At 44.0% G+C, this 18,549-nt stretch overlaps 1 protein-coding gene across 2 annotated transcripts; it reads right to left on the reverse strand.

Annotated features, from left to right (window-relative positions):
- Positions 1-448: 448 nt before the first annotated feature.
- On the reverse strand, positions 449-18,244 carry tmem18 (transmembrane protein 18). Of its 2 annotated transcripts, none has more exons than XM_024415304.2 (5): positions 17,334-18,244; positions 1,647-1,764; positions 1,440-1,494; positions 1,234-1,327; positions 449-1,131 (listed from the first exon to the last, which is right to left on the reverse strand). In XM_024415304.2, exons 1-5 carry the CDS (start codon positions 17,391-17,393, stop codon positions 1,033-1,035), a joined length of 426 nt encoding a protein of 141 aa, XP_024271072.1. In that variant the 5' UTR covers positions 17,394-18,244; the 3' UTR covers positions 449-1,032. The 2 variants fall into 2 exon arrangements, with proteins under 2 accessions (XP_024271072.1, XP_024271071.1); XM_024415303.2 differs by lacking the exon at positions 17,334-18,244 and adding an exon at positions 2,123-2,470.
- Positions 18,245-18,549: the final 305 nt, after the last annotated feature.

Below are 18,549 nucleotides of genomic sequence, written 5' to 3' on the forward strand. Positions count from 1 at the left end.
TGCTTTGACTCGGTTAAATAAATTATGTGTTCAATGTAGCATCATCTACACTGTTAATCATCTTTAAAGGCTCCTTTGCTATTGATCCTTGATGTCTCTCCTTATGGAGCACTAACCTAATGTAGCGGCATTTCTGGTCCCGCCGGGGAGGAGAAAAAGTGTCTGGGGAGGTTCTCTTCTGCACCGTTGAACCAATCCAGTAAATATGGGGGAGGAGTTAAGAAGGAGTGTCGCCTTGTTAAAGTCCTCTTTTTTCCTTTCCCATGAAAACCAGATTTATCTGGTTGTTTTACGACCCCGCAGAGGGTGTTGGAGCACAGAGCATATAGTCATTGGGTCACTATCGCCCTATTGTGGACTAGTAGAGAACAGAATAAGTGCAGGAGTGGATTCACATGGTTCCATGAATTCACATTATATAAGGGGTTCAAAAAAATTGCATTTATGCCTCAATACAACATTTTATTTTCCATAACCATTATCACTACATGCAAAATAACAACAATATTTGCCATGAGCATTACATTGTTGTGCAAAACAAGTAGGCTACCTTCTCATCACATAATATGAAGAAAAAAATGTTATAAATGTTTGATAACATATTTGGTCCCCTTAATAAATGTTTTATATGTACACTGTATTCCATCAAACGATATTCACTTAATGAAAAAAGGCAACTTTACTACAACCATACTTCTTCAGCCATCCAGTCTGTTCTGATTTGCAGAGGGAAGTCAACTTGGGCAAGTATATAAGCAACGCAGTTGTGAGATTTACCCATTGAAAAGATGGAAGACAATAGTGATCACCCCCTCCACTCTTCTCATACTGTAGTTAATACAAACACAGTACAGATCTACCTTTCAAAAAGTTTAGGCAGTTGAAGCACTGGAACCAACCATGTTGTGATGCAGATGTTTGCCATGTGATGCTGATGTGGCACCATGTTAGCCAAGTTAACATGGATCCAGTTGAGGTGATTCCCAGCATCAGCACCCCACTGATCTCAATGGAGGTCCCAGAGGAAAGTGATTAGTCAGTCTTCTTGTTCTGCTCTCTACGGGCCTTTCTCTTCAGTTGCAGGGTCTTCAGCTCTATCATGGTGGAGAAAGTCCTGTACACCCACGACGCCTGAGAGACACATACACACATTCACAGATCTGTTAACACAAGCCTAGGATCAGCTCTGTTTCACTTGGGATTTAATGGTTGAGAATGACCTTTAAAACTTACAACAATGATGATTGTGTTGAGCAGAAGGGGAATGGAGTAGACCAAAGATATGAACATCCCATTTGAGTCAAAGTACTGGAACTTGGAAAATGACCTGTGAAATTATAAAATAAGTTGTTCCTCACCACACTAACTAAATTACAAAAAAAACAGTCAACATATTTTCTCCCAGTATACCATGTACTGCAGCTCAATTAGATCTTTACCTCCAGTTCATGGCTGCCACCTCGTTCAGATATTCGGCGCTGTACACCATGCATACTTTGGAGAGAGGGGAAACAGTAATTACTGGATGGCATGAATAAATGTTTGTGTATAAAATGTGTAGTGTTTAAAAAAGAATTACAGATCACATTACATATAACCAACAATATGTTATACAATGCTAGTAGTTGAAACACACATCCACTTACCCATAACCAGGAACTGGCATATTTGCACTCTGTAGAATCTACGTGTCAGGAGAGTTGCAAGGAGACAGACAGCATGGAACCCCAGAAGTCCAATAAGCCACGGCTCAGACCACTGTATCTGCAGACATGAGATTAAACAGTGGTTTAGCTAGCTAGCTACATTTCCAAACAATCAACAGCATCGTGTTAGAGGACAGTGGGTTGGCATTGGTACTAGATAAGCAGCAAGCTAACTCATTAGCAACATCTGTAATACTAGCTAGCTAGTACTCTAAATTCACAACAACCAGATAACTGGTCAGACCTATCTTTTTAACTTAATATATTTTATCTTGTAAGATATTTCTCTATTTTGACTAGTAGAGAAACCAACAAAGATAGCTAGCTCTAAGCTAGCTAGGCTAACTTATCTTTCATTGGGAAAGCTAGCATCAGAGAGAACGTTCCGATGAATAAGAAAGACAAACCAAACTTACAGACATCAGAAATGTCCATATTGATGTGATTCGCATATTGCTAAATGCATCGATTGGAATAGAGCTTATATTTTGTGCTTTCTGATCAATCATCTTGACAAAATACACGTTCACAACTACTGTGTAAACACAAGAAACGAATGCGGAAGAAACGCCCCCTCCGTCGCCGAAACTTGACGTCACCGTTTTGTTCTTATTCTATGATATAGTGGCGGTCCGCAAACAAACGTTGAAGTTGAATGCCGCCACCTACTGTACTGGAGTGTGTAGTCTTCTTTGGTGGGGTTTATCGGTGGTTGGCATCCAACGTCATGGTGCATTACCGCCACCTACTGTACTGGAGTGTGGGCCAGAGACAGGGAGAAACTAAATCCTACCTGTCAGCCCGTTGCTCTTAAAAAGATAACAAAACATTTGAGACTACATCTAATGACGTTTTACTCGATATACTCTTTAAACTAATGTCCTGTATCCCCTTCTCCCTCATACTAGATCTCAGCCTCTCTCTTTCCCTCTGATACTGCCCACACCATAGCAATACCTGCTCCACGGGCTTTGTTTCCCGGCAATAATCACACTTTCCTGTTGGATGCTTTCCTATGACATGTAAGGTCTTATTCAACTGGCTGTGTCCCACCCTTAATCTTGTAAAAATAGCCTCCTCTGTTCTGTCCCTTCCTGCCGTTCTCCCCTCCCCAACTTTCCTCTGTACTTGAAATAAATGCCTGCCCTTAGTATCTCTATTCCACTGCTCCTGTTGTCTCTGCACCATCACTGTCCATATCAGGCTTTTTGCCTCTGTCTTGCTCGTTGAAACTACAACATCAACATCCCCAATTCTAAGTGCTTGTTTAGCCAGTACATCAACTGCCTCATTCCCCTCTAACCCCACATGGGCTGGGACCTGAGTAACTCTTATCTGTACACCCATCTGTCTAATCCTGCCATGGGTGTGTAGCACCACATAAAGCAGGTCATGTCTGCTATGTTAGCTAAAAGACTGGGCACTCATTAACACTGCACATGAATCAGAGCAAATAACTACTCTGTCTGGCTTCACCTCCTCCACCCACTGCAACGAGCGACTGGAACAAGCTGCAACCAACACCCAAAATGGACAGTTTTATCTCAATCTCTTCATTCAAAGATTCAATCATGGACACTTACTGACACTTGTGGCTGCTTTGCGTGATGTATTGTTGTCTCTACCTTCTTGCCCTTTGTGCTGTTGTCTGTGCCCAATAATTTTGTACCCTTTTTTGTGCTGCTACCATGTTGTGCTGCTGCCATGTTGTGTTGCTACCATGTTGTTGTCATGTTGTGTTGCTAGCATGCTGTGTTGTCATGTGTTGCTGCCATCCTATGTTGTTGTCTTAGGTCTCTCTTTATGTAGTGTAGTGTTGTCTCTCTTGTGGTGATGTGTGTTTTGTCCTATATTTTATTTTATTTTTTATTTTTTTAAATCCCAGGCCCCCGTCCCTGCAGGAGGAATTTTGCCTTTTGGTAGGCCGTCATTGTAAATAAGAATATGTTCTTAACTAACTTGCCTAGTTAAATAAAGGTTAAATAAAATAAAAATGTCAACAGTATGGCCATCAGCTCCGCCACATATACAGCCAGATGATCTGTAATATGTTTCCTGACTTCCCCCCCACATTCCTGCACTACAAATGCTGACCCAGTACGTCCTGTCCTTGGATCTTTTGAACTATCTGTGTAAATGGCCACAAAATCCTGATACACAGTATCCAGACGTCTCTTAACCCCTGTGTAGTCTTAACATTCTGAATACTCCCCTTGTCCTAAGGGTCAAAAATGACCCGCCTTCACTAAACCCCTCAAATAAAGCAGCTTAATTGAGTTTTAAACCCCAAATCTATTTAGCATGAAGAAACAACCTGTCATTCATTACAAACTTTGTGAATATCTGGGTTTTCCCTCTTCACAACGCAGAAAGACTGCATTTAATCAGTGGACACCACTCGTTTTTATTACAACACACCTGTCATAATTGTTTTCTTTACTAAAGTAGAGGTTAATTATTGTTATTATTATTATTGAAAAGTGGAGCGGTGATGGCTAGAAAGCCGGTGACATCGATCGCCTAACGTCTCCCGAACAAGGAGAGGGGCTGACTTCGGCAGAAGTCGTGACACATTGCCCCCACCCACAAGGTGTATAAACAACAACAATAAATAAGAATAAAATAAGATAATAGGTACTAAACAAAAACTTGAAGAACATAAATCAATCAACTCTAATTAGCACATGTAGGACAGTATGCAAGTGTGTGTGGATGGACTTTGCAGATGTATTTCCACATGTGCAGTACATAGTATTTATTTTACATACTTTCTTTGGAGGGAAGAATTGGCATCTCCTCCTCTTGCCTGCCCCAGCTGCAGCCTCAGGTGGATCAGAACAAGATTCATCCCCCTGAACAGTTTTCACAAGCGCTACAGAGGTTGCAGTGCGGGGGAGGCGCTCCCTTCTTTGAATGTGTGGGGTTACAAGTGCATTTTCCATCTGCTCCAGGAACACCCTCCTCTTGTTCCACTTATCAGGCATCCAGGTAGGGTTGATCTTGTTTCATATCATGAAGGCATTGTATGAGGACACATCAATGGTGTTATGGAAGATGACCAGGGGCCAGCGGGCAGTCATCCTCCTGCAGCTGTAAGTTCCAATCACCTTGTCCAGGTTGTCCACACCTCCTTTGTTGTGGTTGTAGTCCAGGATGATGGCTGGCTTCCTGTCCTCACGATCACTGATCTCAGCCATTTTGTGGCTGAGTGTGCTCAGGAGGGCCACATTATTGTTCCTCTTTGGGAGGTAAGAAACTAAAGTGATGGTGGGGGTGAAGACAAGCTTTGATGAGAAGGCCTCTCTCCCCCTTGTTGTGAGGAGTGCAGGGAGGAGCTCAGGCTTGTTCTTTCTAACTGTGCCAACCATGGTGATCTTCCTCTTCAGGAGCTGTTGGCTGAGTTCAATCAGTAGCACACATAATCTCCATTTCTCATTGTGTGTGTGTGTGTGTGTGTCTTTGTGGATTTTGTGGTGTGTAAATTATTTTATAACTGCCGGGTCAAAAATGACCCTCAGACAATCTTTGTACCCTGGTGGTGTACAGCTTTCATGGAAATATGAACAAAGGCGATGTTTCACTTTTTCTAATGTTGGGGTCACTCTAGGAAAAGCAATCAAATTTCAAGTTGAAAATGTTTTATTTAGTGGGTTTTCTCTGCTGTTAAACATAGTGGAGAGTCATTTTTTACAAGGGTTAAACACAAGGGTTAAACCAATCAGATGGATCAACACTCTCCCTATCTTCCTGTAGTCTCTCCAACACTTCTAGATCAACTACTGAAGGCGGGAGTAGTCATGGTGGATTTACAGGAATACATACCGTTGGACTAAACTCCCTTCCATACAGTCCCATCTCCTTCACCTGGCTATTACCCACCCACCCAAAGCTTGTGATCTGTCTTCGCTCATGTTCCCAGCATGCCTGTAAAATCCCTTTTGCAGGATGAGACACCCCATGTCCCTGTAGGTTGACCCAATAATCCATTGCCAGCTGCTGTCTCCTAATCTGAAATTGCATATCCCCCATCTGCACCTGTAGTGCAGCCACTGGGGAGGTCTGAAACCCCCCACTACGTATTCTGAGTCCTTGCCCCTGTATGACATCTAGCCTTTACAATGAGGTCCTGGCTGCCCGAACCATACGCTATACTGCCATAGTCTATTACAGATCGGATCAATACAACATGAATGAGGAACGCCCAGCCCCCCCACTCCTTCCCCGTCAGACAGTGCATCACATTTAGCACCTTCTTACACTTTCCCACCACTCTCTCATTGTGTTCTGCCCAGGTCAGTCTAGTGTCAAAGTACACCCCAAGGAACCTGAAGGCCCCCACCCTCTCCAAGTTTCTCCCATATAACCTCAAGCATACCTCATCTCCCACCTTCACCCTGGTAAAGAACACTGTCTGAGTTTTCTCTACAGAGAACCTGAATCACAACATTAATGCCCACCCCTTTACCTCATCAATTGCTTCCTGTACCTTCCTGACTATGTATGGCACATTTCTTCCCCTCTTCCATAAGGCCCCATCATCTGCAAATAACGACCTCCCAATATCCGTCTGTACCTGAGTAAACATAATTGATCGTGATTGAGAACAACAGAGGATGAATCACGCTCCCCATTGGTCTACCGTTATCCACCAGGTAGCTGCCTGATAAAGACTTCCCTCACCTGGATAGACCTTCCAAACAGGAAATCCTTTATCCAGTTGTACGTTCTTCCTCCTAACCCAATGATATCAAGCTTGATTAACAGCCCCTCCTTCCACATCATATCATACGCCTTCTCCACATCAAAAAAGTTAACTACAACAGACTCCTTGTTCACCTGAGCCTTCCTGACCTCTGCTTTTAAGCAGATCACTGAGTCTGTAGTTCTCCTACCCTTCCTGAACTCACTCTGATGTGGCGATACTAGCCCCCTGCTCTCCAGGAAGTAAGTTAGCGTCTCCATAATCATACATTCCATAATCTTACATACATGTGATGTTAAAGCTATTGGCCGATAGCTTGTTGGCCTCATTGGGTCCTTTCCTGGCTTCCGGATTGGTACCACTACTGCCTCCTTCCAACTGCCTGGTAGTTTCTCCTTCTCCCACACTCTGTTGTACAACACCAATTCCTTATCCAATGCACCATCACTAAGATGGGCCAACATAACATAGCACACCTCATCTTTCCCAGGTGAAGTTACCACAGCCTAACCTATTGACCTTTTTCACCTCTGCCATGGTAAATGGTGCATTCATCAGTTACATCCTCCCTCCTATCCAGCACTCCAGGATGCTCCTTTCTCTCCCCCTCTCCCTCTCTCCCTCTCCTCCTCTGCCCCTCTCCCTCTCTCCCTCTCTCCTCCTCTGCCCCTCTCCCTCTCTCCCCCTCTCCCTCTCTCCCCCCTCCCCCTCTCCCTCCCCCCTCTCCCCCTCTGCCCCTCTTCCTCTCCCTCTCTCCCCCTCTGCCCCTCTCCCCCTCTCCCTCTCTCCCCCTCTGCCCCTCTTCCTCTCCCTCTCTCCCCCTCTGCCCCTCTCCCCCTCTCCCCTCTCCCCTCCCCCTCTCCCTCTCCCCCTCTGCCCCTCTCCCCTCTCCCTCTCTCCCCCTCTCCTGCCAAATTTGCCGAGCTATGCACTTGGACAAACGTTTTAGCCATCATCTATGCCTTCTCCTCATCTGTTACTGCCACATCCTTCCTGATCGTCAACTCTGGATAATCCCACTCCCTTCTGACCCCACTTGTCCTCTTAATCATCCCCCACACTTCTCCCACAGGTGTCGCACTTCCATTGGTGTCACAGAACCGATGCCAACATGACCTATTTTTCTGACGGATAGTTCTCCTCACCAGAGCCTGTACCTGCTTATACTGAATCAAATGTTGGAAGTTATGCATCCTTTTCAGTACTCTAAATGCCCTGTTCCTACTCCTCAACATTGACCCACACTCCTCCATCCACCATGGCACTGCTTTCCTCTTCCTCCTCCTCCTCCTCCTCCTCCTCCTCAGGGGCTGTCCCCACTAACGCTGTTCTCACCCATTTATTCATACTATCCACATCCCCTCTCATATACACCCGAGCCATCACCTGCTCACTCAGCTCCTGAAACTAATCCCACTTTGCCCTTCCCAACACCCACCTGCCTACTCCATCCACTGACACCACCTCCTCCCTCCAGCCTTCTGTGCATACTACGGGGTAATGATCAAATAAAATCACATGCGCTGAATACAACACGTGTAGCCCTTACATTGAAATGCTTACTTACAAGCCCTTAACCAACAATGCAGTTTAAAGAAAAATACCTACAAAAATAAGAAATAAAAGTAACAAGTAATTAAAGAGCAGCAGTAAAATAACAATTGCGAGGCTATATACAGGGATCACCTGTTAGTCTAGGTAATTGAAGTAATATGTACATGAGGTAGAGTTATGAAAGTGACTATGTATAGATAATAAACAGGGAGTAGCAGCAGCATAAAAGAGGGGAGTGGGGGGCAATGCAAATAGTCTGGTTAGCCATTTGACTAGGTGTTCAGGAGGCTTATGGCTTTGGGGATAGTAGCTGTTTAGAACTCTCTTGGACCTAGACTTGGCGCTCCGGTACCACTTGCCGTGAGGTAGCAGAGAGAACAGTCTATGACTAAGGTGGCTGGAGTCTTTGACCATTTTTAGGGCCGCCTGGTATATAGGTCCTAGATGGCAGGAAGCTTGGCCCCAGTGACGTACTGGGCTGTACGCACTACCCTTTGGCCGTGCAGTTGCCATACCAGGCAGTGATGCAACCAGTCAAGATGCTCTTGATGGTGCAGCTGTAGAACCTTTTTGAGGATCTAAGGATCCATGCCAAATCTTTTCGGTCTCCTGAGGGGGAATAGGTTTTGTCGTGCCCTCTTCACCACTGTCTTGGTGTGCTTGGACCATGTTAGTTTGTTGGTGATGTGGACACCAAGGAACTTGAAACTCTCAACCTGCGCCACTACAGCCCCTCCTTTTCCTGTAGTCCACAATCATCCCCTTTGTCTTGATCACGTTGAAGAAGAGGTTGTTGTCCTAGCACCACACAGCCAGGTATCTGACCTCCTCCCTATAAACGGCCAGGTATCTGACCTCCTCCCATTAAAATCCCCACACCATTACCTTACTTCTATCTTGGCCCTCCACCCTCTCCAACACTTCCAGGTCCAATATCTGACACAGATTATAGTAGTTCACTACCACTATCATCCCTCCTCTCAACCACAACTCCACCACCACATATGCCTGTCAATACCTTTGTGTAGCATCCTGTAGGGAAGTCCTTGCTTCATGAAGGTGGCACACCCCTCCCCCTACATCTCTGTCCCTTTGAACCACTACATACACTCCACAGTCGGTTTGAGCCATGTTTCCTGCACACAAATCACATCAGGCTTAGCTGCCATATCTACAATGAACTGCTTGAACTCCTGCCCATTGGCCAACAGGCTTGGAGCATTCCATTGTAGTACTACCACCATAATTAAGATCCAGTAATCAATGACTCCACCCTCGGCTGACTGAGGTCATCTCAAACCTCTTCCCATGTCAACCCTGTCATAATCAGATGTCTCCCAGCAGCTTTCACTATTAGCTGAATCCTCTTTGTTTTAGACTCTACTTCAGCAGTGCTATTGATAGCTCATGCCTCGAACATCACCAACTTTCTCTTATCTATGTATACCATATCGCAGCCCACCTGCCCCGTAATCCCCGGTGTAGATGCTCCTACCCAGTTCTTCCTTGAACCTGTATCTCCCTGGACCTGGACCACCCTCACTGCCTCTGCATATGACACCCCTCTCTCCACTCTCAGTTGTTGCACCTTCACTGCCATCTTCATAGCCTCACACCCACTATATGCCACACTAAGAGCACCCCCAAAACTGCAGCACCTTGGATGTACACCATCCCCACTCTTCCCATACTCATGCTCCCCTCCACACCCGACACACCTCTTTTTCTCTTTACAGGCTGTTGCCCAAACCTCTGGCAGTTAAAACATCTTCAAGGCTTCGGTACATATGCCCTCACATAATAACTAATATATCATATGTTACTTTATTTGGCAGTACCCGGTCCTTGAAGTGTAACAGAATAGACCGGCTATGTACACTAACTCCACCCCTTGTTGCTTGCCATCTTTGAACATTCACTAGAACTCCTCCTCTCAAGTCGTCCCTTACCTCTTTAATACTAGCACTCACAGGCACTCCTGTTATCACCCGTTTAATCCACTGCTTCCCTGCTTGATCAGTCCGGCTGCTCCACACCACCTTACACTTCCCTATTTGCTTCACTCTGAGAGATTTTTCCCTCTGCGCCATGACCTTACAGAACACCAACAAGATCCCATCTCAACATTTTAGCATTGACAACTTCCCCAATCCACGCTTTTACCACAGCTGTCAACCTTATTGGCATCATAGCCACAACTACCCTTCCTCCCTAAACTTCAGAATCCCTTTCTGCTCCTCCTCACCTCCATGCTCCCCTCGTGTCTTATGTTCCCTTCCTCGGCACTTTCTACCTCCGAACTGCCACTAGCGTTGGAAACTATGTTGGTCTCCTCAAACGTCCTTTTCTGCCTCCTCTCTGCCTCCATAGACCTTTCGCTCCCTTTCCTTTCTTTCCCTCCCCCTACTCCCTTTTTCTAACCGCTATCTTTTTCTCTTAAATACGCCCTACTTTATTTGTACCACTGTGCCCCATACTTGCTTCACTTTCTTCTCCATCACTATCTCCTGCCATCTCTGACCCAGTCACAGCACAGCCGTGCCGAACCGTCACCACACCGAGTAACGATTCATCGCTAGCCACAGCTTTCAGCCTCTCCATCACTTCTCCCTGAGCTCCAAACCAAGTGACAGCCCGCTGCTTCCCAATCACAACAAAATGTCAGACTCAGAGTCTGTATTGTTGTGTCCACGCATAAACCTGTCGGAGTGTGTGGTCAATCATAGTTTACAACGTTTCAAAATCCCCCTACCTAACTCAGTACTTCTGAGAAAATAAAAAAAGCCCTACTAACTTCTAATAGACCCTCCCCCATCCCTCAAATGAGATTTACCAGATGATAAACTATTCAATACAGTCAGAGAACCTGAGCATACTGTAATTATGACAGGTTGTACGTCCTCCACCCACTGGAGGGCAACTAATATCGCCAACAGTTCAACTAAGTATACTGACAGTTCATCTGTTAGTCTTCTATATATCTGCAAATCAAATTCAGGAATGTAAACGCCTGCTCCTGTGTACTCACTAACTGGGTCCTTAGATCCATCTGTGAAAAGTTGTTAAAAAAAAAGCATAAAAACTTTTACCAATTGTCAACCAGTTTCCCGATTTCACGGACTTCTCACCAATCTTTCCTTTTCTCTAGCTAGGTTAGATCAACAACAGGATCTGGGAGTAACCATGGAGGAACATCCCCTATCACCACAGAAGGGCCAACCTCCAACTCCCTCAAACCACTCTCATCAGCAAGCTTTCCAACTGTCCAACCAAAACAACTGTCTAGTCTACTAGTATATTCCCAACAGTTCAATCTTGAACAGTAGCAGTGGGATGCTCAACCTCACAGCCTTTCAACCTAACCCAATAAGCTAATGACAATTGTTTACGCCGCTGTGTACTGGATTCTATCCAGCCTTTGAAGCCAAGTTCTCGCCGCTGTTCCATAAACTATACACCCCAAATCAATTGTCGTCCTGATCAAAGCTCTATAAATATCCATCAACAATTGTCTATCAGCACCCCATTCATAACCAGAGACCGAGCACATAAGATTCACCACCTTCTTACACATTGTTTCAACATTTATGACATGATCCTGTAACGATGTTTGCTGAGAGTCGGGAAGCATGATCAGGGAGTGAGTGTTTTAATAAAAATAAATGGAACATAATACAAAACAAGAAACACTAACAGCATACAGACAGGAAACAGAAACAGAAACAATGATGACTGGGGAAGGAACCAAAGGGAGTGACATACAGTGGGGCAAAAAAGTATTTAGTCAGCCACCAATTGTGCAAGTTCTCCCACTTAAAAAGATGAGAGAGGCCTGTAATTTTCATCATAGGTACACTTCAACTATGACAGACAAAAGTAGAAGAAAAAAAATCCAGAAAATCACATTGTAGGATTTTTAAAGAATTTATTTGCAAATTATGGTGGAAAAGTATTTGGTCAATAACAAAAGTTTATCTCAATACTTTGTTATATACCCTTTGTTGGCAATGACAGAGGTCAAACGTTTTCTCTAAGTCTTCACAAGGTTGCTGGTATTTTGGCCCATTTCTCCATGCAGATCTCCTCTAGAGCAGTGATGTTTTGGGGCTGTTGCTGGGCAACACTGCCTTTCAACTCCCTCCAAAGATTTTCTATGGGGTTGAGATCTGGAGACTGGCTAGGCCACTCCAGGACCTTGAAATGCTTCTTACGAAGCCACTCCTTCATTGCCCAAGCGGTGTGCTTGGGATCATTGTCATGCTGAAAGACCCAGCCACGTTTCATCTTCAATGCCCTTGCTGATGGAAGGAGGTTTTCACTCAAAATCTCACGATACATGGCCCCATTCAATCTTTCCTTTACACGGATCAGTCGTCCTGGTCCCTTTGCAGAAAAACAGTCCCAAAGCATGATGTTTCCATCCCCATGCTTCACAGTAGGTATGGTGTTCTTTGGATGCAACTCAGCATTCTTTGTCCTCCAAACACGACGAGTTGAGTTTTTACCAAAAAGTTATATTTTGGTTTCATCTGATCATATGACATTCTCCCAATCTTCTTCTGGATCATCCAAATGCTCTCTAGCAAACTTCAGACGGGCCTGGACATGTACTGGCTTAAGCAGGGGGACACGTCTGGCACTGCAGAATTTGAGTCCCTGGCGGCGTAGTGTGTTACTGATGGTAGGCTTTGTTACTTTGGTCCCAGCTCTCTGCAGGTCATTCACTAGGTCCCCCCGTGTGGTTCTGGGATTTTTGCTCACCGTTCTTGTGATCATTTTGACCCCACGGGGTGAGATCTTACGTGGAGCCCCAGATCGAGGGAGATTATCAGTGGTCTTGTATGTCTTCCATTTCCTAATAATTGCTCCCACAGTTGATTTCTTCAAACCAAGCTGCTTACCTATTGCAGATTCAGTCTTCCCAGCCTGGTGCAGGTCTACAATTTTGTTTCTGGTGTCCTTTGACAGATCTTTGGTCTTGGTCATAGTGGAGTTTGGAGTGTGACTGTTTGAGGTTGTGGACAGGTGTCTTTTATACTGATAACAAGTTCAAACAGGTGCCATTGATACAGGTAACGAGTGGAGGACAGAGGAGCCTCTTAAAGAAGAAGTTACAGGTCTGTGAGAGCCAGAAATCTTGCTTGTTTGTAGGTGACCAAATACTTATTTTCCACCCTAATTTGCAAATAAATTCATAAAAAATCATACAATGTGATTTTCTGGATTTTTTTTCTCATTTTGTCTGTCATAGTTGAAGTGTACCTATGATGAAAATTACAGGCCTCTCTCATCTTTTTAATTGGGAGAACTTGCACAATTGGTGGCTGACTAAATACTTTTTTACCCCACTGTATATAGGGAAGGCAATCAGGGAAGTGACGGAGTCCAGGTGAGTCTGATGACGCGCAGGTGCGTGTAACGATGGTGACAGGTGTGCTCCATAACGAGCAGCCTGGTAAGCTAGAGGCCAGAGAGGGAGCACACGTGACATGATCTTTCCATGTATATTGCTCATTGAACCATAAACCCAAATATTTATATTTAGAAACCCTCCTATAGACTGTCCATACAGAAACAACTGTATATTATAAGCAACTTTCTTCTTTGAGAAGAACATACAACAAGACTTTGCCACTGACAATTTAAAAACCCAAGTCAATTGACCATCTTTCAACATCCACTATAGCTTGTTGAGTAGATTTGATCACACAAGAGACATTCCTTCCCCTCTTCCAAATAGCTCCATCATCAGCATACAGGGAAGCCCCAATATCCCTACCTACATTTGAAAACACATTGTTAATCATAATGTTGAACAACATAGGACTGACAGCACTGCCTTGAGGAATACCATTGTCTACTCCATAGGCATCAGATAAAAAAGAGAGAGAAAAGAGAGATTAAATAAGAAGACCAAAACCTAGTTGCATAATTGCCCACCAATACCAAGTCTGTAGGCCTTCTCTCCACATACTGTCATAAGCCTTTTCAATGTAAAGTTTTTTCAACTTCATTGATCACCTTTACTAATGCATCCAAAGTAGATCTACCTTTACGGAATCCACTTTGACATTGATTGAATAAACCTCTATGTTCCAGGAAATATGAAAATCTGTTGACTATATTTTCCATCAGTTTACACAAGTTAGAGGTCAGTGCTATTGGTCTGTAACTATCAGCACATAAAGGTTCCTTACCAGGCTTTATAAAAAGGTAATATTACTGCACATTTCCAACCAGAAGGTATAAACCCCGCACTCCAAATCGTATTAAATAATCCCAGGAGAACATGTATGACCTCATCAGGTAGATGATTAAACATTACATAGCACAACTGATCATGACCTGGGGCTGTATATCCACAGCCTTTTAAGGCTGAACCCATCTCCTGTATGGTAAAAACAGCATTCAAAGAGGAGCCAACAGTATCCCCTTTCTTATACACATTAACAGGAGCATTTAAAATGTCACACCTGTGTTGCTTATATACTTCATCCAAAGTAACCCCACTATGTACCTTATCAAATGTCTTCCCCAACAAGTCAGCTTTTTCTTTATCAGTTACAGCCATTTTTTGACCCAGAACCAAAACTGGAATTTGAGTGGACTTGCTTCTTCCAGTCATATTCTTCAACATAGACCATACATCCCCCAGCTCAGTACCCCTACCTATTGTAGAGCAGAACTGCCTCCATGAATTTCTCTTGACAGACTTAATGATCCTATGTACTAGAGCTCTCTTCCTTTGGAAATCAACTAGATTCTCAGGAGACATATTCCTACGCAACACTGTGTAAACCCTATTTTTTTCTCGAATAGCCACAGTACACTCTTCAGTCCACCAAGGAACCCTCTTCCTTTTCTCACACACTTCACTCACTTCTCACACACTGGTACATATAAATTCACAGATGCAAAATCAGAGGTCACAGAGGCATTACATACATCAACCGTCCTCTCTAAAGACAACTGTTCAACAGACTTTGAGCAATGATCACCAGACTTTTCCCAGTCTGCTTTATGAAAGCCCCATCTTCTGAATGGTACCCTATCTGGAATAGTAACAAGACAGTTCATGGTACACCAAATCAGGAAATGATCACTTTCAACAGCAGAATCATTCCTTTCATTCCATTCACACATAGATGCAATAGAGCTAGAAGCCAGTGTGAGGTCCAGGCAGGATGTAACCCCTCTAACAACATCAACTAATGTACCACGCCCATCGTTAAGACATACTAATGCTCTTGTCTCCATCATATCTTCCACAATAGTACCATTAGCATCTGTATGTGTGCTTCCCCATAAACTATTAGGTGTATTAAAGTGGCTGCACCATATCTCTCTAGACCCCAATTCTCCTGATATGTCATCAAACATCTCTACAGATGACAAGGGCTGTAAAAATGTTGGAACTTAATATTGCTACCTGCACTGTAGATTTCCATCATCACACGTTCATATTCAGATGGGACAGGTATATTACGATATACAAGACCTTCCCTTAGGAACGTAGCACACCCAACATTGCCCTACTAACTATTACCCCTCTCTTTAAAAAAAATCCACTATTTAATCGTACTCCAGACAGTCTGAGAGGACAGCACACTACCACTCAACACCTCCTGGAAATGTTATGCAGTACTTCTCTGCCGCAGCCACCACAACCTCTATTTTCTGTGACTTCCGATCCATTTCTCTAGTACAATTGACAACCATGGCTATGAATGCTAAACAGCCCAATTTACTGAAGCACTTTTCTTCCCATCATTCTCTCTTGGTCTCTGCCTACTCACAGGAATCCTCTCAGTATCCCTCACCCTGTACCCATCTTCCTCTGCCACTCTCTTCACTGCTTTGGCAGACAACACTTTCTGTACTACTCTAACCCTGGCAACCTCAACCTGCATTTTTCTCATTGGACACCTCCGATGTCCAACCCCACGGGCACCCCCACAGCTAACACACACAACTTTCTCCACCGATACTACATATTTCTTCATCTCATGCCCTCACTTCTCACATCTAGGAATCTCCCTCCTACACACTGCTGCAACATGCCCATATACTTGACACCTAAAACACTGTAGTATTTTTGGAAACAAAAGCTCTCATGAGATAATTTACACTTCGTAACTTGACCTTGTCGTGCAAAAGCTCTACATCAAAACTCAGCAGGACAGACAATGTGTTCTCCGTTTCCCCACGCTCTCCACCGGATCTGCGTCGCACCAAACGGTGTGTCACAGACATGGGGAATCTTCAATTTCAACTGATCCTCAACACTTAATGTCCCCCCCCCCGTTTTCAATGATGACTCCTTTCAACGAGAGCAAAGCAAGTCTCATTTCTTGTCCCCAATCGCGTTATGCAGAGCTCCCGCTCCTCACTTATCCACTCCGAGTTACTCTCACCAACTCAACGGTCCCCAACCTGTCATCCCATATGGATCAGCCAAAATGCAAGGATCCATTCTCTCCACAACATCACTCCCACTGGACCAGAAACATCCTTTTCATCCTCGGGATGAGGCCGAACTCGGTGGTCCTCTCCACAGGTAATACATCCAAACTCTCATCATGTTCCATGTCTGAGCTACTAGAGCACGTATCCTTCTGTTTGCACTTCACGCCAACCCTCCTCATCACACCGCTTCCCTGTACACTCAGCTCCTTCTCGGTGGTCGTCCCCGCAGGTAGGCCCTCCTCATCACACCTCTTCCCTGTACACTCAGCTCCTTCTCGGTGGTCGTCCCCGCAGGTAGGCCCTCCTCATCACACCTCTTCCCTCTACACTCAGCTCCTTCTCGGTGGTCGTCCCAGCAGGTAGGCCCACTTCATCACACCGCTCCCTCTACACTCAGCTCCTTCTCGGTGGTTGTCCCCGCAGGTAGGCCCACTTCATCCTGCACTGGCTCACCCTGGACTGGCTCACCATTGCTGTCTGACTCCATTTGAAGATCATTAAGGTTCTCAAAAGAGAATGAAGACCTGTAAGTCTTACTACTTGGTGTACTCAGGAGATACATCTCTGATCTTAACAGCACCATTCTTTCGCATTATCGTACCTCCTGGTTCGTCTGCGTTTCAGCCTCCAGCTAACATTGTGGAAATACCACCGATGGGTATTCATCAGAAGTTGTATAATATATATACTGCAAAAAAACACAGACATACTCTACAGTAGAGCTATAATACAGCACATAGTAGCCTCAGGCATAAGTTTACATTGTATTTATTCACATAGAAACTGACTTTCAAAGACAGATATAGGCAATATAGAGATGCAGTGTGTATTCTTTGGTAGCATATCATTGGCATTTTAGTCACAATCCATCTGTCTATTTGCACATGAAGATATACTGTACTCACTGTTAACTTCTCGCTGTCAGCTTTCTTTATCATAGAAACATACATTTTTCTTTCTATCATATTACATTTAGAAGATATTCTGAAAATATATTATTCTGCTGTAAATCCACTGGGGTTGTGCTATGCCCCTGCTTCTGTTGACTGGCTGGGACAAAAGACAGACTGTCCCCAGTGTGCAGGAAGAGGCCCTCAAGCCTTGATTCAGTTTGCTTTCCTGTTTTGGTTCCCCTTTCCACCCCAACCCCGCTAATTCTTTCCTGTCTCTATCTAAATCCCTTTGTTAACAAGCTCCTGTCCAGTCCTGATTCACAATCTGACGCCATAGAACAAACACACATTCTGTTTGTGCCACAAAATGTTTCTTTTCTCTCCTGCTGTCTCTTTAACAGGCTTTACACAAGGTGATGGTTGCATGTTACAGAAATTCTTTGAGTTGAAAAAGGCACAATGTATATTTGAGAAAATAATGAATAATTGTGCAGTAAGTAACTGTGAAATGCTGTAATTAAAGAGTTTACAAATATACAAAATATTCCATACATTTCAATGTTAAAGTCATTGTAAAAGTATAAAACGTCTGACATAGATATATTTCCTAATCATGTCAACATTCTGTCACATAAATGTAATAACGAATGCATCAATGTGGTTCCTACAAAGTTCCTATTAAGTAACTATAAAAACATAAACAGTTTATTACATCTTATAAACATGCACAATCTTGCAATGAGAATCAAATCATTTGTATCATTATTCTACAACAGGATATTGAAATTCTATAATTTCATAATGTAGAGAAGACTCGCAATTGAGCGTTTTCAGTGCTGGTTTAATTTGAGAGCCTGGGGCCACAGCGATAGAGTCAGTGAACATTAAGAAGGATTACAGATCAATGTGATTGGTCCTCTCAGCCCCTGTCCCTGCCCGCATGAAACTCTGGAACGAGGGTAGCAGCGGCAGTGAGTGGGGTGGAATAGCCTGCTGCCATACTGTGAAGACCAAGCATCAAACACTTCCAGCTGTAGCGAAGGGCCTTGCCGACATTCTGGAAGACAAAGCACGCACAGAGAGCAAAGTCAATAAACTGATCATCAATTAACAACCATCATCAGCAATACAAACCTAATCATCATTAAATGACTCATCCTATCTGCAGATGGAACATACAGTGGGCTGCTGTAAGTGTGAGGATGATTTTACAACTCATCAACAGATC

Source organism: Oncorhynchus tshawytscha, linkage group LG18 (genome assembly GCF_018296145.1).
Source record: "Oncorhynchus tshawytscha isolate Ot180627B linkage group LG18, Otsh_v2.0, whole genome shotgun sequence".
NCBI classification, from domain to species: Eukaryota; Metazoa; Chordata; class Actinopteri; order Salmoniformes; family Salmonidae; genus Oncorhynchus; species Oncorhynchus tshawytscha.